General features: G+C 56.0%; 3 protein-coding genes across 7 annotated transcripts in view; all 3 read left to right on the top strand.

Moving 5' to 3' along the window:
• The window catches only part of WHR1 (winged helix repair factor 1), a 7129-nt gene extending 2078 nt beyond the window's left edge, over positions 1-5051 (top strand). For 2 of the 5 annotated variants that reach the window (XM_024738671.1, XM_024738672.1), the window contains exons 3-7: positions 2686-2781; positions 3071-3210; positions 4060-4157; positions 4269-4416; positions 4620-5051. In XM_024738671.1, the coding sequence (XP_024594439.1) occupies positions 2686-2781; positions 3071-3210; positions 4060-4157; positions 4269-4416; positions 4620-4665 (528 nt within the window). In that variant the 3' untranslated portion in view covers positions 4666-5051. Of the gene's footprint in view, positions 1-2617; positions 2782-3070; positions 3211-4059; positions 4158-4268; positions 4417-4619 lie in introns of those variants that run through there. The other 3 variants (XM_024738670.1, XR_003002388.1, XM_024738673.1) reach the window with 3 other exon arrangements.
• A 653-nt stretch (positions 5052-5704) lies between these two features.
• Positions 5705-20115, top strand: LOC112395446 (complement C4-like). The gene is made up of 41 exons (XM_024738656.1): positions 5705-5790; positions 5932-6133; positions 6338-6530; positions 6729-6799; positions 6884-6972; positions 7182-7264; positions 7448-7544; positions 7715-7820; positions 7933-8065; positions 8972-9087; positions 9198-9374; positions 9492-9674; positions 9805-9990; positions 10162-10320; positions 10587-10713; positions 10889-10963; positions 11240-11437; positions 11528-11639; positions 11732-11802; positions 12068-12207; positions 12316-12525; positions 12771-12822; positions 12924-13013; positions 13163-13328; positions 13472-13588; positions 13754-13910; positions 14011-14124; positions 14220-14391; positions 14611-14843; positions 14919-15086; positions 15457-15516; positions 16338-16431; positions 16509-16695; positions 16813-16903; positions 17037-17111; positions 18526-18628; positions 18765-18854; positions 18937-19035; positions 19205-19288; positions 19571-19703; positions 19849-20115. Exons 1-41 carry the CDS (start codon positions 5726-5728, stop codon positions 19988-19990), a joined length of 5220 nt encoding a protein of 1739 aa, XP_024594424.1. The 5' UTR covers positions 5705-5725; the 3' UTR covers positions 19991-20115.
• A 2927-nt stretch (positions 20116-23042) lies between these two features.
• CYP21A2 (cytochrome P450 family 21 subfamily A member 2) overlaps positions 23043-24351 on the top strand; it is a 2130-nt gene continuing 821 nt past the window's right edge. Inside the window, exons 1-6 of the mRNA XM_024738547.1 lie at positions 23043-23244; positions 23331-23420; positions 23537-23691; positions 23777-23872; positions 23983-24084; positions 24186-24272. Coding sequence (XP_024594315.1) covers positions 23043-23244; positions 23331-23420; positions 23537-23691; positions 23777-23872; positions 23983-24084; positions 24186-24272 — 732 coding nt within the window. The remainder of the gene's footprint in view (positions 23245-23330; positions 23421-23536; positions 23692-23776; positions 23873-23982; positions 24085-24185; positions 24273-24351) is intronic.

Below are 24351 nucleotides of genomic sequence, written 5' to 3'. Positions count from 1 at the left end.
ATATGGCATATGTACAATTTGGGGGGGCAGGGGATTGTTTCACAGATCCTCTGAGGCCAAAGGTTAAGGACCCCAGGTTTGCAGTGACAGATAATAGAGCCAAATTCCCAATGCTGGGAGATACCAGCATTTAAGGCAGTGTTTCTCAAAGTATGTCCTGAGTTCTACATGTACCAAATTACCTGGACTGCTTATTCAAAACTACAGGTTCCTGGGACTCTCTCAGTGCGAATGAATTAAGATTTCTTGAGGTAGGACCTTGGAATCTACATTTTAAAGCTACTGCCCCAAGTGATTCTTAATGTGCCTTAAAATTTGTGATTCAGTGGCAGTGTTAGAACCTGTGATTCAAGGCGGTGGTCTGTGATGAGGTCAAGTAAAATAATATCCAGTTGGATTTAGCACTTGGCAACCTGTCAGGAAGAAAGAATAGAAGAAAAGGAAGATGGAGACTAGCTCCAGTCTCTTAAGGAAGCAAGTCAGAACCACTCCTTATAGAGTATTTGTTGTTTTTAACCTATTGGTGTTAGCTTAAATTTTAGAAAAGCTTTAAAATTGCACAAAAGAAAATATAAACACACACAATTTAAAGAATGTTTATAAAGCAAATACCCACTTAACCATCACCCAAGTCAGACTGTACAACACGACCAACAACCCACATATATCGTTCTCTGATCAAAATGTCTTAAGTCCCTGGGAGGTGACACACTTGACTGGTATGATAATCATTCCCTTGGTTTTCCTTATGCCATCTATATGTTTATCCATAAGCTATATAGCTTAGTTACCTACTTTTGAACTTGATATAAACAAAATCATACCATATGTATTTATTTACATCTTGTTTCATTAGATGAATATTTTTGAGATTCATCCGAGTTGTTACATGTAGCTATAGTTAATTCATTTTCATAGATTTCCGTTTTATGAATATATCCCATTTTGCCCATTCTAGTGGAAGAAATTGTATTTTTTAAGAATTTGTCAATTTCATCTAAATTTTCAAATTTATTGGCATAAAGTTTGTAATCTCATTTTATTGTCTGTAGAATCTTGAGTGATGATCCTTTTTTCATTCTTTATATTGGTTATCTGCTTTTTCTAGGTTCTCCTTTCCCCCTTTTTCCTTGGTCAGTCTCACCAGGGTTTATCAATTTTAATAGTCTTTCAAAGAATTATCATTTAGCTTTGTTGCTCTCTCTTGCATGCATGTTTTCCATCTCATTTATGTTTCCCCTCTACTGTTGGGTTTATTTTACTTTTTTTCCCCATTAATTTTTCTCCTCTATTCTTTTCTAATAGATGCATGTCAGACTGTCGTTTCCCCCTAGGTTCTGAAATATATCTATATCATCTGTCAAGTTTTGGTATATGTTTTCATTATCATTCATTTCAAAATATCTTCTAATTTCCTTTGTGAATTTTTTCTTTGACTTACTGGGTTGATTAGAAATGTATGTCTTACTTCCTAAACATTTTCTAATTACCTTGTTGTTAATGATTTCTGGCATAAATGATATTATGGCCAGAGGACGTACACAATATGATTTCAGTCATTTGAAGCTTATTGAGACATGCTTTGTGCTATATGGTCAGTTTTGCTAAATATTCTATGTATTTGAAAAGAATGTGCATTATTCAGTTACTAATTTCTTAGTAACTAAAATTATTGAAATCTTTCATTTCCTCACTGATTACTATTTTGTCTATTCTGTGAGTTTATACGAGTTGGATTAATGTACTTTTGTGATTTTGTTATTGGCTCTTCAAATACTTCCCATACCTTATTATCTCTTTTCTTTTTTTTTTAAATTTTGTTCATTTATTTATTTTTTTTGGCTGCGTTGGGTCTTCGTTGCTGCATGCAGGCTTTCTCTAGTTGCTGTGAGCGGGGGCTACTCTTCGTTGTGGGCTTCTCATTGCGGTGGCTTCCCTTGTTGTGGAGCACGGGCTCTAGGCACGCGGGCTTCAGTAGTTGTGGCTCGAGGGCTCTAGAGTGCGGGCTCGGTAGTTGTGGTGCACGGGCTTAGTTGCTCCGTGGCATGTGGGATCTTCCCGGACAAGGGCTTGAACCCATGTCCCCTGCATTGGCAGGCAGATTCTTAACCACTGTGCCACCAGGGAAGTCCCCCAATTACTTCTGTGAGTTCTTGTTTTTACTTAGATATTATATTAGTCTGGTAATTCCTTATTATCTTGTGAGCTCTTTAATGCTTAAACAATTTTTAAATAATATTTTTTGCAGCATTTTACTTAATTTTCAGTGGGTGAGTTAGTCTTGCTATATTCCTAGAAACACAAGTCCTGGTTTATTTTTATTTGTTTTAAACATTTTATCCCATATTCCTCTCTACCTTCTCCACCCAAAATCTGGACTGTTAATCCTTGAGGGCAGGGCCCATGTCTTAATCACTATTTTATCTTAGTGTCTGCCTATGATTGGTCTTAGAAAATATGTATTGATTGTTTAACAGATAACTGATAAGGTGAGCGGGTGAAAGACTAACTGGAAGAGACTATTTGGTGATCCACTTGATTCTCTCCCCATAATTTTTCCTTAGTTTTTTAGAGGAAAAAACTCCCCAATACTTGCAAACAAAATCTCCCTGCACAGGTGTCCAGAGTATAGCAGAACATCTTACCCTGACACCCTTCTTTTCATTGTCATCTCTGTGGAGACAGAAGGCGCTTCAAGAGCAGGGGGAGATCAGAATCATCCAACTGGGCTTCGACTCGGACGCCCAAGGAATCATCTTCACTGAGGACTATAGGACCAGAGTGCGTGTGACTGTGTGTGTCATGGGGGCCAGGGGAGGGGGTACAGGGAAATTAGGGAATGGAAATAAAAAGAAGAGAGACGAGTCCCCCACCTCACATCTCACAGAGAGGGCACAGGTCTCTGGTAAGTATTGGTATGAGGGAGAGGAAGAAGAGGAAGAGGAAAAGCATGAGAGGTAGAAGGACCTGATTAGAAGGAAAAACATAGGAAGAGAAATGTTGTCTTGGGGATAGAGGTCAGTTGGGGGTGAAGGTGGGACCAGACCTTGTGTCTCATTTCTGGTTCCAGGTCCTCAAGGCTTGTGATGGCCGCCCATACGCTGGTGCAGTGCAGAAGTTTCTGGCTTCAGTACTTCCAGCCTGTAGTGACCTTAGCTTCCAGCAGGACCAAATGATTCAGACCTTTGGCTTCAGGGACCCAGAAATCACGTGAGACCTGCGGGACCAACAGAATCAGGCATCTGGCCCCTCCCTACCTCCCTCCAGTCCCATCCAGCCTCGTCCTCTTTCTTTTGGTGAACCTGTTAAAAACGCTGACTCTTCTTTTCAACAAAATGACCTAAATTTGTGCTCCGCCCCCAAGAGAAGAGGCCTCTCCCATCTGGGGCCTTGGAAAGAGCCCTGGACTACAATTTGAGAGATCTGGGTGGCTAATCAAATAGAGAGAGAGGCCTGGCAGGAGCCATAGATGCCTGATGGGAACCATGCTGAGACCAAGGGAATAGAGAATGGTAGCAGCCATGATGCCCCAAAGCATTCACATTCGAAAGAGCGACCACCGGGCAAGGGCTAAATAGAAATACCATTTCAGGAGGCTGGGTCTGGCTCCAGCTCCCTACTTTGTAACCCATGATATACATGAAAGCATTTTATAAACTTTCTTTTCAGTAAGATGTGGGAAGAGCTATGGTGGGGTGTGCATAGGAAGTGGCAGGAGCTCGGGCGAAAGGCCTCTGTTTCTCCCCTGGTGGTGGGACTGAGAGTGTGTCAGGGTGTGTGGTCAAGGAGGGCTTCGGAGAGGAGGAGCTGTTTTAGTGAACATGTAATGATAACAGGAGAAGAAAGTGTTGGGGGAGGGCAGTCAGGTAGGAGAACAGAGCAAGCAAGGGCACGGGGCACTGAGCAGCGTGGTGTGAGCAGAGAACTGCTCCAGGCTGGGCTTCTGTCATCCAGTCCCTTTGCCTGGGTGCCCAGGCTTCTGGAGACTTAGTGTCCAAACATTAGTGGGCGGGAGGAGAGAGGGTTCTCAGAGCGAATGCCTCATCTCCCCCTTCTTAGGCAGCTGGTGAATGCCGGGGTCCTCACTGTCCGAGATGCTGGAAGTTGGTGGCTAGCCGTGCCTGGAGCTGGGAGATTCATCAAATGTTTTGTTAAAGGTATCCTGTCTGCAGCTCAGGCCCGCAACCCCTCAAGAACACTTTTTGGTGACTCCTCAGGCCTCCAGGCCTTACTCACCATTCCCCTATCCCATGCCACCTCTCCTCCAGGGCGCCAGGCTGTACTCGGCATGGTCCGAAAGGCCAAGTACCGGGAGCTGCTCCTTTCAGAGCTCCTGGGCCGGCGGGCACCTGCCGCGGCACGACTCGGCCTCGCTTACCATGTGCATGACCTCATTGGGGCCCAGCTGGTGGACTGGTGAGTCTTGCCCCCCAGCCTCTGGCAGATGACAGTGTAATGACCCAAGGTTGGATTTTCTCCCCACTCGTGCTTCATTCACTAGCAAAGCCCAGCTCCTCTCTCGTTCTCTGGAACCCGGGAACATCCTCGGCCAGACTCTGAGTTCTCCTCAGACCTTAGGCCTAGGTATCTGGCTCCAGCCTTGTCTTTCTCTTGCACAGTGTCTCCACCACTTCTGGAACCCTCCTCCGCCTGCCAGAGACATGAGGATTCTGCTCGTCGTTGCACAGCTCCCCGGAGTGGGGAGCAAGGGGCCCAGGAGTGCTGGCTGCCCTGGCTGAGACAGGGTCACCTTGGGAAGGCTTGGGAGCCAGGATGAGTGTTGGGCTCACGTCTCTGCAGAGGGTCAGATGTGACTGCTGCTGTTTACCTGGGCTCTGACCCAGCGGGGGGTTTGGGCAATGCTTCTCTGCCCTTTCGTGCAAGTGGAGCCAGAAACGGTGCCAAGGCCATGGCTGCTGCCTTTCATGCAGCAAGGTGCTGCCACTCTTCTGTCTTGGGATAGGAAGGAGGGGCTTCTGGTGAGGCTGCTGAAGGAGGACAGGGTTCTCTTCCCTACATGTTGGTTTGAAATAAAGTACTTCTGCCTGTGATATTTTCTGGATGTCTTTTGTTTAATGTGACACGTGTGTTCGGGCACCTCGTTTTGGGGGTAGAGGTAAAGCCAAAGTTGGGCCTGAGCTTTGCCTCATTGTTCAGAGATTAAAAAGGGACGCTGAGGTCAATTCCCCCTCTGGCATGCTGAGGATGTGCCTGATATCCGAAACCACAGAATTTCTGTTAGAGGCTTTCAAAAAGCAAAAACCTAGCGTAGTTCAATTTTTATGGGGGTTTTAGTAAGAGGCAAGTCTCTTAGTACCTTGTTTGGTGGGACCAACAAAGAGGCCACGTGTCTCCAGCCGCTTGCTGAGCCATGCGGGGCCCTCCTGCACCTACGTACGTGTGTATATGCTATATGCCTACACACGCCCAGATACATGCAGTAGGTGGAGGTGCCCAGGGCATTGGGATGAGAGGGGTTAACAGGGAAGGACTGAGTCTCTGGGCCATGATTTCTTCAGATTCCCTCAGAGACCCAGGTGTCCAGGGTGCCCCCCTCCCAATACTGGGCCTGGGGCCAGTTGCAATTCTTGGTTATCACGTGGTTTCCCGGCTTAGCTGGGCCAGGGGAGGAGCCAGGTCCAGAGTCAACTCTGCTCCAAGCCCTAAGTTTACCAGAAACGAGCAGGCGGACAGACGGGTCTGATCCCTCTTGGGTCCTCCAGCCATGAGGCTCCTCTGGGGGCTGATCTGGGCATCTGGCTTCTTCGCCTTGTCTCTGCAGAAGCCCAGGTCCCGGACACAGGATGCTGGAGAGCTCGAGCTGGGCCAGGGCTGGCGAGGGGAGAGCAGGCGCAGAGGGACCTGATTCACGGGTGGTGGTGGAGGGGCCTGAGGGGAGGCTGGCCGCTGACCCTCACCTGTTCTTCCCAGGTTGCTCCTGTTTTCTCCTTCTGTGGTTCACCTAGGGGTCCCCCTGTCAGTCGGTGTGCAGCTCCAGGATGCTCCTTCAGGACAGGTAGTGAGTGGATCAGTGTTCCTGAGAAACCCATCCACAGCACCTCAGGAGCTCTGCTCCCCAAAGGTGGATTTCAGCCTCAGCTCAGACAAAGACTTCATCCTCCTCAGCCTCCCGGTAACTGGCCGCCACTCCCTCCTGCTGCTGCCCAGCGCCTCCCACTCCGTCCTCCTCTGTCTTCTTGTCAACATCTTTGTCTTTTCACCGGCCCCCCTCCCTTCCCCCCTCCCCCCCGAGTTGTCTTCCCTGTTTCTATCTCAGTCTCTGTCTCTCTCTTCTTCTGCTCTGGCTCTGACCCACTCCTGTTCCCTCTCCTGACAGACCTCCCTGAAAGGTGCGGAGGACTGTCGCCTCCATCTCCTCCACAGAGCCCCCGAGGTCCAGCTGGTGGCCCAGTCGCCATGGCTAACAAACAGACAGACAGACAAGCAGGGCGTCAACCTGTTATTCTCCTCTCGCCGAGGGCACCTCTTTCTGCAGACTGACCAGCCCGTTTATAACCCTGGCCAGCGGGGTGAGTCTCAGCCCCAGGGCCCTCACCTTTCACTTCTTCCCAGCCCCTTGAGTGAGAAACCCCGAAGTGCCCCACAGGAAGGCCGCCTTGCAAATATTTGTTCTCTTCCCCGTCGCTTCCTGGGAGGGATGAGGGGCCCAGGGCCCACCCTCCCTTGGCCCATGGTCTCCCGCTCACCTCCTCGCCCTCCATTTTCAGTTCGATACCGAATCTTTGCTCTGGATCAGAAGATGCGCCCATCCACTGATACCCTCACGGTCACGGTGGAGGTGAGTCCCTGACCTCTGACCTTCCTGATCGGCGAGGGCTGCTGATCTGACCTCCGACCGTGACCCCTTCTACTCCCATCGCAGAACTCTTGTGGCTTGCGTGTGCGGAAGAAGGAGGTGTATGTTTCCTCCTCCATCTTCCAGGATGACTTTGTGATCCCAGACATCTCAGAGTGAGCTCCCCACTCCTGCAGATCGCCCCCACCTACACCTCCCCAGCTCCCGCTTCCCCCAGCTGTCTGCCTCCAACACATGGTCCAATCCTGAGCTCCCTGAGCCTCTGGTTCACCCCTGCAGTCCTCTTCCTAGGGACCTGGGTCACTGACTCTCAGTGAGCCTCCTGCACAAGTGGGCTGAGTCTCCCTCCCTTGTCTGTCCTCAGGCCAGGGACTTGGAAGATCTCAGCCCGATTCTCAGATAGCCTGGATTCCAACAGCAGCACCCAGTTTGAGGTGAAGAAATATGGTGAGAACTGGAGGCACGAGGGATAAGCAGCCCCTTTTCTGCAAGGAATAAAGGGTGGGAGGAGAGGAGGGGGTGTTGCAGGGCAGGGGCAGGGTGATGCGGCTGCCACAGCCCAAAGGGGAGGAGAGTTTTAAAGGGTCCTTTCACGAGAGTCTGACCTGCCCTCCATTCGCCCTGGGTCAGTCCTTCCCAACTTTGAGGTGAAGATCATTCCGGAAAAGCCCTACATCCTGGCAACGCCTGGCTTTCTTAGTGAAATCCAACTAGTCATCCAGGCCAGGTAACTCCCCCTGCGGTCCCTCACGCTGGGCCCTGCTCCCAGGGCTCCCTATTCAGTATGAACGTGCTATGGAGCCCCACTTCCCTCCCTTGCCCCGGGCCTCCTCCCTCTATTCCGTTATTTCCTCCAGCCCTCAGCCCAGCCTCCTCCGAATCTCTCTGTGGTGGCAGGTACATCTACGGGAAGCCAGTGCAGGGGGTGGCATATGTGCGCTTTGGGCTCCTGCGTGAGGACGGTAAAAAGACTTTCCTTCGGGGGCTGGAGAACCAGACCAAGGTAGGAAGGAGCGTGGGGGGTGCATGGGTAGGTGAGGAGAGGGAGGGAGGGTGAGGAGGTGAGGTGGGAGACTCAAGTCTCATTCCCTGTCCTGTCTTCTTCTTTGCCCCAGCTGGTAGATGGCCAGTGCCGAATTTCCCTCCCAAAGGCTGAGTTTCAGGGTGTGCTGGAGAAACTTAATATTACTATTAACGACCTCCCAGGGCTGCACCTCTATGTTGCAGCAGCCATCATTGAGTCTCCAGGTTAGTGGCTTCCCCTGATTATAACCCCAGACCCTCGCCTCTGACCTCTGAGCTGACCCTCTGTTCTCCAGCACCAACACCACCCTTCTTCCCTTCATCTGAGACGCAAAGCCAGGAAAGACCCAGGAGACTATCTCTCTACAACTGATTTCTGGGTGGTTTCTGGGGAAGGGGGAGCTTCCCCCGTCTCAATGTATTTTTTTTCACCCATCCATCTATCCACCCAACCACCCATCCATCCATCATCTATTCATCCATCCATCCATCCATCCATCCATCATCCACCCATCCATCCACCCATCCATCCATCCATCCATCATCCACCCATCCATCCACCCATCCGTCCATCCATCCATCATCCAACCATCCATCCATCCATCCATCATCCACCCATCCGTCCATCCATCCATCATCCACCCATCCATCCACCCATCCACCCATCCACCCATCCATCCATCCATCCATCATCCACCCATCCATCCACCCATCCATCCATCCATCATCCACCCATCCATCCATCCATCATCCATCCATCCATCCACCCATCCATCCACCCATCCATCCACCCATCCACCCATCCACCCATCCATCCATCCATCCATCATCCACCCATCCATCCACCCATCCATCCATCCATCATCCACCCACCCATCCATCCATCCATCCGTCCATCCATCCATCATCCACCCATCCACCCATCCACCCAGCAGACACATGTTATGCACCGTCTGTGTGCTGCGTCCTGTGTTGGCCTCAGCAAACATAGAGATGGATAGGAGGCGTCTTGTGCCCTGAAGAGTTCAGCCTTGTGGGCAGGAAACACTTGAGCGCCACCTGCCGCCCCGGGCTCTACTTTTCCTCTCTCCCCAGGTCTCTGTCTCCACCTGTCTGCCCTGTGTCTTGCAGGAGGGGAGTTGGAGGAGGCAGAGCTCACATCCTGGCGTTTCGTGTCATCTCCCTTCTCCTTGGATCTAAGCAAAACCAAGCGACACCTTGTGCCTGGGGCCCCCTTCCTGCTGCAGGTTTCTTCTGGAAGGGGGAGGATGAGCAGTGGGGGGACTGGGCGGGGTGGTCAGGAGGGCACAGGGTCTCACTGACTGTGCTCTTCCCTCCGCCCCTCCCACCTACCTAGGCCCTGGTCCGTGACATGTCAGGCTCACCAGCCTCTGGCATTCCTGTCAAAGTTTCTGCCAAGTTGTCTTCTGGATCTACTTCTAAAAACCAGGACTTTGAACGGAACACAGACGAGAGCGGCCAAGTCTTTATTTCCATTTTTGTCCATCAGACCACCTCAGAAGTGCAGCTCTCGGTAGGATTCCCCCTCAAGGGAGAGGGTGGGCTAGGAGAGAGGGTTCCCAGGCTGGGGGGAGAAGCTGGGTGCCTGGGTCCTTGCCACTGACCCTGCCACCCCTGCCCCTCTCTCCAGGTGTCTGCAGGCTCCCCCTATTCTGCCATAAGCAAGCTCACTGTGAAAGCCCCCCTGTCCAGAAGATCTGGGTTTCTGTTCATTGAGAGGCTGGATCCTCGACCCCCTAAAGTCAGGGACACTCTTAAGCTAAACCTGCGAGCCGTGGGCATCAGTGGGAGCTTCTCTCACTTCTACTACATGGTATGCATGAGCTGGGTTGCAGAGGAGGACAGGGGTGCAGGAGGGTCTCAGGCAGGAAAGAACCCTTGGGGTGGGGTAGCAGTTTCAGGGCTGAGGATGTGCAGTGAAGAAGACACTGCTCTCGCCCCAGATTGTATCCCGGGGCCAGATCGTGTCTGTACATCGAGAGCCCAGGAGGGACCTGACCTCTGTCTCCCTGTTTGTGGACCATCACCTGGCACCCTCCTTCCACCTTGTGGCCTTCTACTATCATGGGGGCGTCCCGGTGGCCAACTCCCTGCGAGTGGACGTCCAGGCTGGGGGCTGTGAGGGCAAGGTAACTGGCATCGGGAGAGATGGTGTGTGTATATGCCAGGGGGGTTAAGAGAGAAGGAAGACAGGGTGATTGCAAACAAGGCGTGGATTTAGTTTGGGGTACACTGAAGTTGCACAAGACCGAAGGAAGTTCTCCCCACTCTGACTGCCCCCCACCTCCTGCCTCTGCCAGCTGGAGCTGAACGTGGATGGTAGCAAGGAGTATCGTCCTGGGGACACTGTAAAACTCAACCTGCGAACAGATTCTCCAGCCCTGGTGGCCCTGGGAGCCGTGGACACGGCTCTGTATGCTGTGGGCGGCAAGTCCCACAAACCCCTCGACATGGTCAAGGTTTGTCAAGCCCCTCTCCCTAATCCTCCCTCCCGCCCATGGCTCACCCTCCTGCTGCCCTGAGCCCTGGGCCCTGGGCCAGCAGGTCGATCTCACTCATGGACTCATCCCAGCCCTCCCTGAAGCCTTGGCCCCCGTGGCCTCTGTTTCCCTACTCTCTGTGTCTCTCGTACTTGTCCGTACCCTGCCCTCTCACCTGCAGCTGAGTGGCCAATTGTGCCTACAGCCACTCTTGTCTCTGCAACATCTCTGCCTTTTCTCGCCAGGTCTTCGAAGCTATGAACAGCTATGACCTTGGCTGTGGTCCTGGGGGTGGGGACAGTGCCCTTCAGACGTTCGAGGCAGCTGGTCTGGCCTTTTCTGATGGAGACCAACTGACCCCAGTCAGAAAGAGTGAGAACAGAGGAGGAAGGGGAGCGGGTGGTGGGAAGATGAAGAAGAAGGAGGGGCCTGAGGGGGTAAGACAGGAAGAGGAGGGGTGGGAAGGGTTGGGCTGGGAGAGGGTAGCAAGGAGGGGAGGTGGGAGGCCCTGCACCCCACAGCTGGCTGCAGTCCTGCTCTCTACCAGGTCTAAGATGTCCCAAGGAGACAAAGGTCCGGAAAAAGAGAAACGTGAACTTCCAAAAGGAGATTCATGAGAAGCGTGAGTTGTGGGTGCCTGTGAAGCTCTCCACACTTGGGCCCAAGGGTCAGGTGCGGGTCTGCCTTTTGGCTCCTGTGCTCCTGAGAGAGCCAGGATATGGTGTCGGGGCCAGAGATCCAAGTTCTGGGGTCGAAGGTGGGTGGGCCAGAGGCTCTCTCCTTTGGCCTCTCTTGAGTTCCCAGTCTCTCAGAGTCCTTGTGTATGTAGAGGTCAGGCTGGGCGAAGAGGTGTGTCTCGTTTTTGTTTCCTTGTGCCCACCCTCACCTGGCCCTGCAGTGGGCCAGTACACTTCCCCCATAGCCAAGCGCTGCTGCCAGGACGGGCTGACGCGGCTGCCCATGGCACGCACCTGTGAGCAGCGGGTGGCCCGTGTGCAGCAGCCGGCCTGCCGGGGGCCCTTCCTGTCCTGCTGCCAGTTTGCTGAGGGCCTGCGCAAGAAGGCCCGGGCGAGGGGCCAGGTGGGCCTTGCTCGAGGTAAGGGGCTGAGTGGGGCTGGGGGAGTGGCAGGGGCGCCTGGAGGGGCAGAACGGCACCCTCCTCATGGCCCTGCACTGTGGTCCCTAGCCAAGGAGCTCCTGCAGGAGGAGGACCTGATCGATGAGGATGACATCCCTGTGCGCAGCTTCTTCCCTGAGAACTGGCTTTGGAAAGTGGAAGCAGTGGGCCACTCCTCCCAGTGAGGGCATGTGGTGGGCCCGGCCTTGTCTCTGGGCTGTGTCTGGGGCAGCTCAGCGTGTGACAGGGCTTCTCACCTTTCCCACCACGCAGATTGAGACAGCTGCTCCCGGACTCTCTGACCACGTGGGAAATCCATGGCGTGAGCCTGTCCAAAAGCACAGGTGCGGTCACCCTGCCTGGGCCTATGGCCTCCCTCTTCCATGCCCCCTGGACCCAGGCTCCCTGCTTAGTCCTTTGCTCTTAGTAGGAGCAGAGACCTGGAGAAGTCTGCACCCCATGCGCCAGGGCTGCGAGGCCAGAGAGCAGGGCCGGGCGGGGGTGGGGTGACGGGGGCGCGGGGAGCTGGGGCAGCTCCCGGCCCTCACTCCTGGGATCCGCGGCTGGGATGCCTGCAGGCCTCTCATATGTGCCCCCTCTCTCCATCAGGCTTGTGTGTGGCCACCCCGGCCCAGCTCCGAGTGTTCCGTGAATTCCACATGCACCTCCGCCTGCCCGTCTCCGTCCGCCGCTTTGAGCAGCTCGAGCTGCGGCCTGTCCTCTACAACTACCTGGATACAGATATGACCGTGAGGCCCCTCGGGGGCTGAGCACACGGTGTTGGTGGAGGTGGGCCTGGGGCAGGTGAAGGGTGGGGAGCCTAACTGGTCTGGCCCTTCCTGTCTTCCTGCCCCCAGGTGAGCGTCCACGTGTCCCCAGTGGAGGGGCTATGCCTGGCTGGGGGTGGAGGGCTTGCCCAGCAGGTGCTGGTCCCTGCGGGCTCTGCCCGGCCCATTGGCTTCTCTGTGGTGCCCATGGCGGCCGCTGCTGTGTCCCTGAAAGTGGTGGCTCGAGGATCCTTGGATTTCCCTGTGGGGGACGCAGTATCTAAGGTCCTACAAATTGAGGTGAGTGGAACACCCCTGAATCTAGGTCCCCAGGCTCCCAGATTTACCCCCCGTTCTGGCACCCTCCCTGCTGGCCAGGCCAGAGGCTCAGCACCCAAACCCAATGCTTTGGTCTGTTTGCACCTCCTACGATTCTGATCCAACTCTGTCCCTGAAGTTCAAACTCTAAGTCCTGAGGAGTCTGCGCTGGGAGGGGCAGGCTCTAGCCTGTGTGATCTCTCACAGCTATGTTTCCTCCGAGACAGAATGAAGGGGCCATTCAGAGGGAGGAGATTGTCTATGAACTCAACCCCCTGGGTGAGCGACACCCACGCCCAGCGATCAGTGTCCTAAGGGGGCCGTAGGGGGCAGGGGATATGGACAGCAGGACAGACTGCCGACTTCCCTCATCTCCCCAGACCCCCGAGGCCGGACCTTGGAAATTCCTGGCATCTCCGATCCCAATACTATCCCTGATGGAGATTTCAGGAGCTTTGTTAGAGTCACAGGTGGGAGTGTCCTCCAGTCCCTTCCCAGTGGCCACCCTTGGATTCATGTGAAACCTGCGGACCCCTGTTTGATCCCATGACTCCATGACCCTCTGACCCTGGGTCCCCAGACCTGCTCTCTGATCCTTAACCCTCTCCCTCCCTTATAGCCTCAGATCCATTGGACACTTTGGGCTCTGAGGGGGCCTTGTCACCGGGAGGCATGGCCTCCCTCCTGAGGCTTCCCCAGGGCTGCGGGGAACAAACCATGATCCTCTTGGCTCCAACACTGGCTGCTTCCCGCTACCTGGACAAGACAGAGCAGTGGAGCCTGCTGTAAGGTTCTGGGTGCAGCGGCAAGCAGGAATGGGGGCCGGGAGAGGACAATTAATGGAAGATGGGCAGCCTAGGTGGCTAGGGTGGGCAGGGGAGGGGGTAGCCAGTGGAGATGGGGAGCGTGGCCTCGGCACAAGTAGCAGGAGAGTCAGTGTCACCTCAGCAGCTGCCTCTCCTCTCCAAGGCTACACGCGGATCCAGGAGTTTCGAAAACCAGATGGTTCCTATGGGGCCTGGTTGAAGCGGGACAGCAGCACCTGGTGAGCTTGGGAGAGTGGTTCTGGGTTTCTGAGAGGGGCCAGGGCTGGTGGGGCAGAGGTGGGTACTATGCGGGGGTAAGTAAATAACCAGGTGCCGGGGGGAGCGGGGCCACGTCGCCTACAGGGACCAGTCCCTATTCCTAGCCCTCCCTTCCTCCCCTCTAGGCTCACAGCCTTTGTGCTGAAGATCCTGAGTTTGGCCCGGGAACAGGTGGGCGGCTCACCTGAAAAGCTGCAGGAGACGGCCAGGTGGCTGCTACTGCAGCAGCTGGCTGACGGGTCATTCCACGACCCCCATCCAGTTATTCACAGGGGCATGCAGGTACAGGGCTGGGAGGCTGGGCCGCGGAGCACAGGAGGGAAGGCGCTCCCTGCCCCTCTCCCTCCTGGTCGACGTCTCCTTTTCTCCCCGCTTCAACCAGGGGGGCTTAGTGGGAAGTGATGAGACTGTGGCGCTCACAGCTTTTGTGGTCATCGCCCTTCATCATGGGCTGGCTGTCTTCCCGGACGAGAATTCAGAGCAGTTGAAGAGAGTGGTAAGGTGCCCAACGTGTGTGCCCTTTGCCGGTCCCCTTTCTCCTCAGGAGCCCAGGTGTCCAGCCCGCAGACCTTCCTCCCCACTTCCTTCTAGGAAGACTCCATCTCAAGGGCAAACACCTTCTTGGGGGCAAAAGTAGGTTCTGGGCTCCTGGGGTCCCACGCAGCCGCCATCACAGCCTACGCCCTGTCGCTGACTGAGGCCCCTGAGGACCTGCGGGATGTTGCCCACAACAACCTCATGGCCATGGCCCAGGAGACTGGCGGTAAGGGGGCCTTGGCAGTGAGCCTGGGGCTCGGAGAACCTTGAGACCCCTGAGTGTGTCCAAAGGGAGAAACTGAATGAGTGAGGACGCCCGGAGGGGATCAGAGCATAAGCAGGGATGGTTGGGGTAGAATCAGGCGAGCCTGATGGGGGGAGTGTCAAAGGGCCAGGCAACTAAGATCCTCCCCCTGTTCACCTGTGGGTCTTCTTTCACTCCCAGATAACCTGTACTGGGGCTCAGTCACCAGTTCTCAGAGCAATGTCCTGTCACCCACCGTGGCTCCTCACAGCCCGGCAGACCCCGTGCCCCAGGCCCCGGCCCTGTGGATTGAAACCACAGCCTACGGCCTTCTACACCTGCTGCTTTGGGAGGGCAAGGGCGAGTTGGCCGACCAGGCTGCATCCTGGCTCACCCGCCAGGGCAGCTTCCAAGGCGGATTCCGCAGCACCCAGGTGGGGGCTGCCCTGGGGCTCTGGGGGTGGGTGGTCCTGAGACCAAGTGCCTGAGTCCTGGCCCATCCTCCCCAGGACACGGTGATGGCCCTGGATGCCCTGTCTGCGTACTGGATCGCGTCCCACACCACCGAGGAGAAGGGGCTCAACGTGACCCTCAGCTCCGTGGGCCGCAGTGGACTCAAGTCCCACGTGCTGCAGCTGACCAACCGCGAAGTTCAGGGGCTGGAGGAGGAGCTGCAGGTGAACCATTCCCTCACCTGGGTTGCCGGGACACCTGAGCCTGCCCCGGCCCGACCAGAAGCCACCCCCTGTCCCCCACCCCTGCAGAATCCCCACGGTACCTCTTTCTGGTATCTTTGTGGGAAGACGTACTGGCTCTGCTACCTATAGAAAGTCACCTAGCCTCTGCGCTTCACTTTTCTGATCCGAAAATGAAACATGCAGAGTCTACCCGACAGGGGTTTTTAGGAGATGGCAGTGAGGTAATGCAGGTGAAGGTGAAACGTTGTGGAAAGCTGGGGAGAGGAGGTGGGGTTGCTTTTAGGGAGGAGATAGGTCGGAACAACAGGGTGCCATTCTGACATCTCTTTCCCTTTTCTGTTTCCAAAAGTTTTCCTTGGGCAGCAAGATTAATGTGAAGGTGGGAGGAAACAGCAAAGGAACCTTGAAGGTGAGAGCTGGCAGCACTGCCCGCCCGGGCCCAGCAGGGTGAAGCCGGGCTGTTCAGTGGGAGACCTACCGGCAGACCTCACGGCTGGGGAGGGAGGAAGAGACACCTGGGTTGGCGTTCCCTGTGCTCCGTCCTGGGCATGTCCCCCTCGCTCTGGTCTCCACCCTCTCTGGGTGCCTGTCATCCCCCTCACCCCCCTCAGTGCTGATGCCTTAGCCCAAGCCTCTCCGCTGAGCCGTGGGCCCCTGTGTCCCACAGCACCTCAGACATGGTTGTGCCCCAAACTCCTTCTTCTTCCTGGGTCCCCTTATCTGGCTGATGGAGTCCCTTCCCTACAGGAGCCCAGCTGCCACTCTGGGGGCCATCTTAGTGCCCCCCCAGCCCCAGCCCCTCCTTATGACCCCAGTAACTCCTCTGCTTTCACCCCAGCCCTGCCCACCTCCCCAGCCGGCCAGATCCACCCGTCTACACAGGTCTCCTGCCCTCGAATGTGCTTCCCCTGCTGCTTGTCCCACGTGACACGCTCATTCTCCTCCTTCAAGCCTCGGTCGGAAGCCTTTCCTGAACTTTCCATTCCAGCGTCCTCTGTGCACCCCGTACAGTGCTCACCCCCAGGCCAGGCCCCCACTCCCCACTCTGTCTCACCGTCTAACCCAACACCTGGGCCCGTTCGCATTCCTGGACTGGTCTGCGATGGGGATGAGAAGGGGCTTGAAGGCCTCAAATCCCTTAGCCCAGGGAGGTGCCCTTCGGTGTGGCTCTGGAGAGAGCTCTGTGGCCCCAACTGTCCCGTGTCCTCCCCCCACCCCTTGCTGAGCCAGGTCCTTCATACCTACAACGTCATGGACGTGAAGAACACGACCTGCCAGGATCTTCAGATTGAAGTGACGGTCGTGGGCCACGTCCAGTACACAAGTGAGTGTTGGGGTCAGAGGCCGTGGGTCCCTGCGGGGCTGGTGCCAGGCCTGAGCCACAGTGCTGTCCCCGCTCAGTGGAAGCCAACGAGGACTACGAGGACTATGAGTACGAGGACCTTCCGGCCGGGGATGACCCGGGGGCCCACTCCCAGCTCGTGACGCCCCTGCAGCTGTTTGATGGCCGGAGGAGCCGCCGCAGGAGGGAGGCCCCCAAGGTGGCTGAAGAGCAGGAATCCAGGGTGCAGTACACCGTGTGCATCTGGTGAGCTCTGGGGGTTGCACTGGCTGAGTGGGGTGCTGTGGGCTGGCTCAAGGCTGGGGCTGGGTGTCTACAGCCTGACACAGGGCGACCCGGACAACAGGGCATGTGTCTCCACAGGCGGAATGGCAAGGTGGGGCTGTCGGGCATGGCCATTGCAGACATCACCCTCCTGAGTGGATTCCACGCCCTGCGGGCGGACCTGGAGAAGGTGTGGCCAGACACCTGGAGGCCCCTGTGCCCTCGGGAGCCCTGCGCCGTCCCCGTAGTACCCCAGCTGCTGAGCCCCTCAGTGCAGGGGGGCCCAGGGCTACCTCCCTGTGACCAGCTCCCCTTCCCCACAGTTGACCTCCCTCTCTGACCGTTACATGAGTCACTTTGAGACCGAGGGGCCCCACGTCCTGCTGTACTTCGACTCGGTGAGCAAAGAGGGTGACAGAGGGGGGCACATACGGCACCGGGTTTTCTGAGCTCGTGTTAAGAGGTTTCCCAGGAGGCAGCTGTACCAGCGTCTAGTGCGCTTAGAGAGAACTCGTGATGTGAGCAGGGAGACAGGACAGGAGTGGCCAGAGCAGAGGCCGGGGGGGCTCCCTGCTGCCTGTCAGCGGGCAGGGGCTGAGCCCCTTGTGGCTTGGGGGCCAGTGCCAGTGCTTGGGGTGAGCCTTTTGTAAAGCTGAACTGATTCAACTTGAGGGGCTGCTTTTGTTTTTTTGTTGTTGTCTCCCTTCCCGGTTTTTGTGTTTGTTTGTTTTGTTTTTGATATTAAAGTGTATTCTGTTTTTTAAAATGATGCTGGTCCTAGACGAGTTGTTTTTGTTTTTCCACAGCCTTATTTGGCTAACACAAAGTTATCAACCCTCTGGCGGCCCTCAAAAGTTTTTTTTGAACGTTTACTGTAACGTCTTGGAGAAAGTGTACAAAAGGCGTGTTAATGCTGTGGTGCCATTAGCCAAGTGTTTGCGGTCAGGGGAGACCCCCCCGCCCTGTGTGTGCAGAGGGGACGGACCCTATTAGCTTGAGAAGCCAAGCAGAGGAGTCTGGTTGGACACAATGGAAAATGAGGAGCCAGGAGGATTTCAAGTCAGGTTGCTGACCACGCAGCTTAGGAGGGAAACCCGCGGGATACCAGGCTGGACTGGACCAGCGTGGGCATGAAGAGAGGGCTCTGGGCCTGGACATGAATGGCTGGGCCGTGGAGGACGGGCCGCGTGGGAGCACCCGCTGTCAGGTTATGGCAGATGAGGCAGGCCTCAGCTGTATCAGTGAAGGGAGGCTGTCAAGAGGCTGAGTGGGTTTGGAGGGCAGGCAGAGGGAATTTGGAGAATTTAATACCTCCTACAAAAATCCCAGTGCAAGAGTAAGGCTGAAAGTTTGGTTCGGGAATCGCCAGTCTGAAGAGTTTGGGGAGAGCCAGGGAGTGGTGAGACCTCCAAAGGGGAGCGCAGAAGAGGGGAAGGGCCAGGGCTGGGGACTGTGCTTCTGGGAGGGGGGAGGGAGAGGGACGTCAGAAGTGACCAGGTCAGAATCAGGGCTGGTCCGGAAGCTAACCCCGAGCTTAGGGAGCGTTTCATGGAGAATGTGTCCATGATTTGAGACTCTGCAGAGGGGCCCAGGGCTCTGGAGACTGGGATGAGGTCACCACGTGGGCAGTGAAGTCACCAGAGACCTTGGGGAGCAGTTTTTAGAAATCCGGAGGCTGGAAGGTAACAAACTGTGAAGGACACTGACGATAAGATCAACCGGAACTGAACAGGCCAAGGAAATACATCAGAGCAGCCTGCAGGGCCCAGAGGTGGGTGCCTGACCTCTCCGCCCTCCCCCTGCCCACGCCAGGTCCCCATGTCCCAGGAGTGCGTGGGCTTCGGAGCTGTGCAGGACGTGGCCGTGGGGCTGGTGCAGCCAGCCAGCGCCGTCCTGTATGACTACTACAACCCTGGTGAGCACACCGGGGACACTCGGGAGGTTTGGGATAGGTGGCAGGGAAGGGTGGCAGGGAAGTCCTGCGGCTCCACGGGACTGGAGAGCAGAGAGGGGGGACTGCGCCCTAACGCCCCGGTCTGCTTTTTCTCCAGAGCACAAATGTTCTGTGTTTTACGGGGCACCAACTAAGAGCAAACTCTTGTCCACTTTGTGCTCTGGTGACGTCTGCCAGTGTGCTGAAGGTGAGACCCAGGGCCCAGGGGCAGGGGTGGGGAGACGGCATGGCTGGGGCCTGCACTCGCTCATCTGGGCCCCCGACTTCAGGGAAGTGCCCTCGACAGCGCCGGGCCCTGGAGCAGGGGCGGCAGGATATGGATGGTTACAGGATGAAGTTCGCCTGCTACTTTCCCCGAGTGGACTACGGTCAGTCTTCCCGCCTGGGCCCCGGCCCCGACCCTGAGCCACCCTCAGGGTCTCCTTGGCTATGCCTGCTCCTCTCGGGCCACGGGCAGCCTTTTTGCTCTGCACTGACTTACAGCCCTCTCAGCCTCGGGCTAACTAACCTTCCCTCCCTTCTCCTAAACCCCCACAGGCTTCCAGGTTAAGGTTCTCCGAGAAGACAGCAGAGCTGCTTTCCGCCTCTTTGAGACCAGTATCATTCAAGTCCTGCACTTCAGTGAGGAGACAGATAAGTGGGCGGGGCTGGAGGGATACAGAAGAGCTGAGCTCTGGCTTTGGGGCCTTCGCGCCTGGAATAGTGAGAATTCAGCCATTCTGAGCCCAAATCCCCTCGGCCTCTTAGAAGTTCTGGGCTTGTCCATAAACAGGAAAGCAGTCGCACCTCCCCATCGGGAGCGGTGAGGGTCAAATGAGAGGCTCGGCGCAAAGCCCCTGGCCCCAGTGCTGTCCAACCCCTTCTCTTCCCCTCTGACGACTCTTGTGGACGCTCTCCCCTCAGCCAAGGATACCAAGGCCACTGCTGGTCAGACCAGAAACTTCCTGGTTCGAGCCTCTTGCCGCCTTCACTTGGAACCTGGGAAAAAATATCTGATCATGGGTCTGGACGGGACCACCCAGGACCTCAAGGGAGAGTGAGTTCTCTGGGCCCCTCGGTCTCTTGCTCTCCTCACACCTCACGAGGGAACTGATCCCCTGTCCCCTCAGAAGCCAGGTGCCTCGGGCTCTTCCGCCTGACCCTCCTCCTGACCCCTGCTGCCTGCCCCTTGGCCCCTGCAGCCCCCAGTACCTGCTGGACTCGAACAGCTGGATCGAGGAGATGCCCTCGGAGCGCCTGTGCCAGAGCACCCGCCAGCGGGCAGCCTGTGCCCAGCTCAGAAGCTTCATCCAGGAGTACGGCATGCAGGGCTGCCAGGTGTAAGGGCTGCCCTCCCATCTTCCCCAGAGGAGCCGGATCCAGGGAAAGATCGCGCCTGGATCGCTGCCGTGCCCGGCCCCCGGCACGCAGCCCCAGGCAGCACCAGGGACTCAATAAAGGCCTTTGGCAGCAAAGCGTCAGTGTGTAGCTCCAGGACTGAGACCGGCGTCCCCACTGCCCCTTCCAGGGTCTGGGGGGCCCAGGCCAGGGTTTGCATAATCTTAGGCTCTCAGAGCCTGGGTGACCCTTGCAGTGTCCAGCTCTGCCTGAATCCCCCCCACCCCAGATGACCCCCTGGAAGCTCAGTCCCTCATAGTGACCACCCCAGGCAGATCACCCTGCACTCCGAGGATCCAGTGTCCACACCAGAGCCTCCCGTTCACTGTGCCTGCAGGGCGCTCCCCGTGCCCATACAACCCGTCACTGTGGCCTCAGGCAGGGCTGGCGCTCAGCCAGCACCTCAGCTCTTCTGCTTCGAGAGCAGCTATTCAGCTACACGTCTCCCACTCTGTCCTCATGCAGTTGGCAGTTCTGGGGTCTTGCTTGTAGCTGAGACCTGGTCTGTTGAAAGCCCGTTTGACACTTGATTCCCTTATCAGCGGTATTAGGTAACTTTCCCAGAATTGTGCAATCCTCACATCTGATGATGTCGTCATCAAAGGGCCAACTGCTGTTCTACCAGGGTCAACCCTCCCCACCCGCCTGCCTAGCTCTCCCCCTTTGGCAGCACCCCTTGGGTCTGCAGGGCTGACCTAGAAATGCATCTAGAGAAATTTGCTGAGATCAGTTTTGATGAAAACTGAGACAGCTCAGCAGCCTGCCATTCAATCATTCAACAGAAATCTGTGGAACTCTCACTCCGTGCCATGCCCTGTGCCAGGCTCCCATCCCCTGTGAAAGGTGTGATGTCGGGGAGCTACATGATCCTATGGGGCACATAGTTTGGGCATCTGACCCAGTCTGGGGAATGTGAGAAGTGGGCAGGGGAGGCTTCCTGGAGGAGGTGACATCTAAGTGGGATTCTGAAGGCTGAGGAGTCAAGCAAAGAGAGTAGGGGTAGATGAGGGTATTTGAGGTAGAAGAAAGCATATAAAAGACCCAGAGGCTGGGGGCAGGACAGAGCACAGAGGCTGGGGGCAGGGCAGAGCACATTCGGGGGCACTGCGTGTCATTCATCATGTCTGGAATTTGGATTTGGAGGTGGTGTGGAAGAGATGGGGCTGGCAAGGTAAATGGTGTCAGTTTATGAAGGGACACTCACAGGCATGCCAGCATTCCAGGTCACTCTCCTTTTGAATGGATCCCCTCCTATTCCATGCAACTTTGAGAAGTTCTGACCTTCCCCAGTATTTCCGAGGCTTCCGAGGGCTATTGTCTACGTGGCCTGGTCACTGCCCATCAGATCTCTCCCAAAAGCTGGTCAGCATGGTGGTGGCATAAACCCACCTATGAGAGCCAAAGAGTCAGCTATAGTTGTCAACTATGAGGAAGTTTCCAGCTGTTGCTGCCCAATCCCAGAAGTCCCATGTTTTCTCCTTCCCAGTGCTGGGCGTGGATCCAGGCTGAGCCTGAGCCTCTTCCATCGGGACCCCCAGAAGTTAACTCTTCAAGCTAGTGGGTAGCACAGCTGGAATCTCGACTCAGGCTCTCTGGTAGCACAGCCTCGCTCTGGTTAAAGCTCTGAGGTCGGTTCACAGAGCCAGAGATGGGGAATTGGGGGATGCGTGGACCGCAGGTCATCTGCTAGCCCTCACCCCATCCCCTAGGTGCCCCAACCTCTCACGGAGCCCCGCCTCCCCTCTTTAGCATGACCTCTCTTAAGCCCCTCAACTGCCTCCTCACCCATAAAAGTGGCCCCTGATAGCCCTACTTGGTCCGCTAGGACCCCACCCCCTGTGGCAACGGCTCCCAGAATAAGGGTGGACCCCTGATCCCAGCTGTGGCTATCAAGTTCCTTCCTGCGGACTTTGGAATCTATGGTGGGCATGTTCATTCATGCTGGGAAACCCCACTTGCCCTGGTGCTAAACCTGTAATCTGTGGACTCTAACCCGGAAGGCAGTCCCGTTCTGCCTGCACCTGGAAGGACAATCAGCTTGACGGCGGAGTGGGAGGAGACAGCAGACTAAGAGGACGAGGAGAAAAGAGTGAGGGAGCAGCCCCGTCTCTAGGGCTTCTTCGTTCCCTATCCCTGGCCTTCCAAGGCCAGCGAGGTCCCTTCTACTTTCCTGATCTTGGGTTCCGTGAGATACCCCTGTATTTGTATAACAATTCTTAATTTTGGCTCAAGCCAGCTCAAGTGGGTCTCTTTTGCTTGCAGCCAAAGACCATTAGGTACATGGTAAGAGCTCCAAATTAAGGGACCATTTACTTGTTCATCTTCAACTTTTGAGAGTGAAATGAGGCGCTGTTAGTGACTACACTGGGACTACAGGTATAAACTGGGATAACGCAGGCAAACCAGGACATCTGGTTCCCCTATCTGTAAGTGAAAAGAAAAACACACAAATCACTTTCATCTCCTTTTGTTCTTCAGGCAGTCTGGGAGGGCGTATTAGGTCCGGGGCACAAACCCGTGTCCCCTGCATCGGCAGGCGGACTCTCAACCACTGCGCCACCAGGGAAGCCTGGGGGGTTGTCATTTTTCTCTCTGAGACAAAGTCCGTGGCAGTAAGCTGGTCCGAGGTGGCAGGGTTGGGGGGGCGCGGTGGGGATCCGGAGAGGCTCAGGCCCAAGAAGGGACGTATTTTCTTTCTTGCCTGGTTGATGTGGAGGCGGAAAGCTGATTCTGGCTGCTGAAGAAGGTCAGGGCTGTATTTCCCTTCCTTTCTTCTTGATAGATGAATGGGAAAAGGCCTGCTCTTTGATATGTGGATTTTCGAAGGCCAAGAGGGTTGGTGCCATTCCAGGAATATACTATTTTGTGGGCGGGACAGTGGGCAAGGACCTGAGGGAAGGAGTCAAGGGAGGCCTCAGAACAGCCCAAGTAGCCAGATGGCTGGAGGTCTCAAGAGCTCCAAGTGGCCAGGCTTGGGCCCCTGCCCGCATCTCCAGCCATGGTGCTCGTAGGGCTGCTGCTGCTGCTGCCCTTGCTAGTCGGCACTCGCCTGCTGTGGGGCCAGTGGAAGCTCAGGAGCCTCCACCTCCCACCTCTTGTCCCCGGCTTCCTGCACCTGCTGCAGCCCAACCTCCCTGTCTATCTGCTTGGCCTGACTCAGAAACTCGGGCCCATCTACAGGCTCCGCCTCGGGCTGCAAGGTGAGCATCTGCTCCCTCCCTCGCCCCGCAGCGGTGCGGAGGTGGGGTCCTCTCCCTGCTGACACCCTGCTTTTCCTCTCCCCCAGATGTGGTGGTGCTGAACTCCAAGAGGACCATTGAGGAGGCCCTGATCAGGAAGTGGGTGGACTTTGCCGGCAGACCCCAGATACCATCTTGTAAGGGGTGGGGGGCATTTCTTGATGGAAGGAGCAGGGGCTATGGGAGGCAGGGAAGGTCAGGCCCGTGGCTTCCTTGGTCAGTTCGACCCCCTGCCCCCAACCCCTACTCACAGACCAGCTGGTATCTCAGCACTGCCAGGACATCTCACTGGGGGACTACTCCCTGCTCTGGAAGGCCCACAAGAAACTCACGCGCTCAGCCCTGCTGCTGGGCGTCCGCAGCTCCATGGAGCCCCGGGTGGAGCAGCTGACCCAGGAGTTCTGTGAGGTGAGGCTCGACTCCCGCAGTTGGCCCAGGTCAGCTTCACCCCTCCCGGCAGCCTCCCTAGTTAGTTCATGCTGCTTCTCCTCAGCGCATGAAAGCCCGGGCTGGTGCCCCCGTGACCATCCAGAAGGAATTCTCTCTCCTCACCTGCAGCATCATCTGTTACCTCACCTTTGGAGACAAGGTCAAGGTTCTCTTGCCCTCACATAGGCTTGGCCCCCCGCCCACCCCGCCCAGCCCCTCCCGTACCCTCTCCTGGTCCTGAACCGAAAGGATTCCCTCCTTTTCTGGCAGGAGGACACCTTAGTACATGCCTTTCACGACTGTGTCCAGGATTTGATGAAAACCTGGGACCACTGGTCCATCCAAATTTTGGACATGGTTCCCTTTCTCAGGGTGAGGAGGTGAAGCCCCGACACACCTGGTCCTGGGAGACAGGGCGGAGGTGGGCAGAGGCTCCCTTCCCAGCGGCTAAACTCTCTTGCTGTCTGCCCCAGTTCTTCCCCAACCCCGGGCTCCGGAGGCTGAAGCAGGCCATGGAGAACAGGGACCACATCGTAGAGAAGCAGCTGAGGCAGCACAAGGTGGGAACCGTGCACGCACCGGGCTCTTCCTCAGCTCACAGCAGTGATGCTACTGCCCCAGAGCTAGGCAGCATCTTTG

The sequence above is a fragment of the Neophocaena asiaeorientalis genome, unplaced genomic scaffold (assembly GCF_003031525.2).
Source record: "Neophocaena asiaeorientalis asiaeorientalis breed wild unplaced genomic scaffold, Neophocaena_asiaeorientalis_V1.1 scaffold282, whole genome shotgun sequence".
In the NCBI taxonomy this organism is placed as follows: Eukaryota; Metazoa; Chordata; class Mammalia; order Artiodactyla; family Phocoenidae; genus Neophocaena; species Neophocaena asiaeorientalis.
This window is presented reverse-complemented; position numbering and strand designations above follow the sequence as displayed.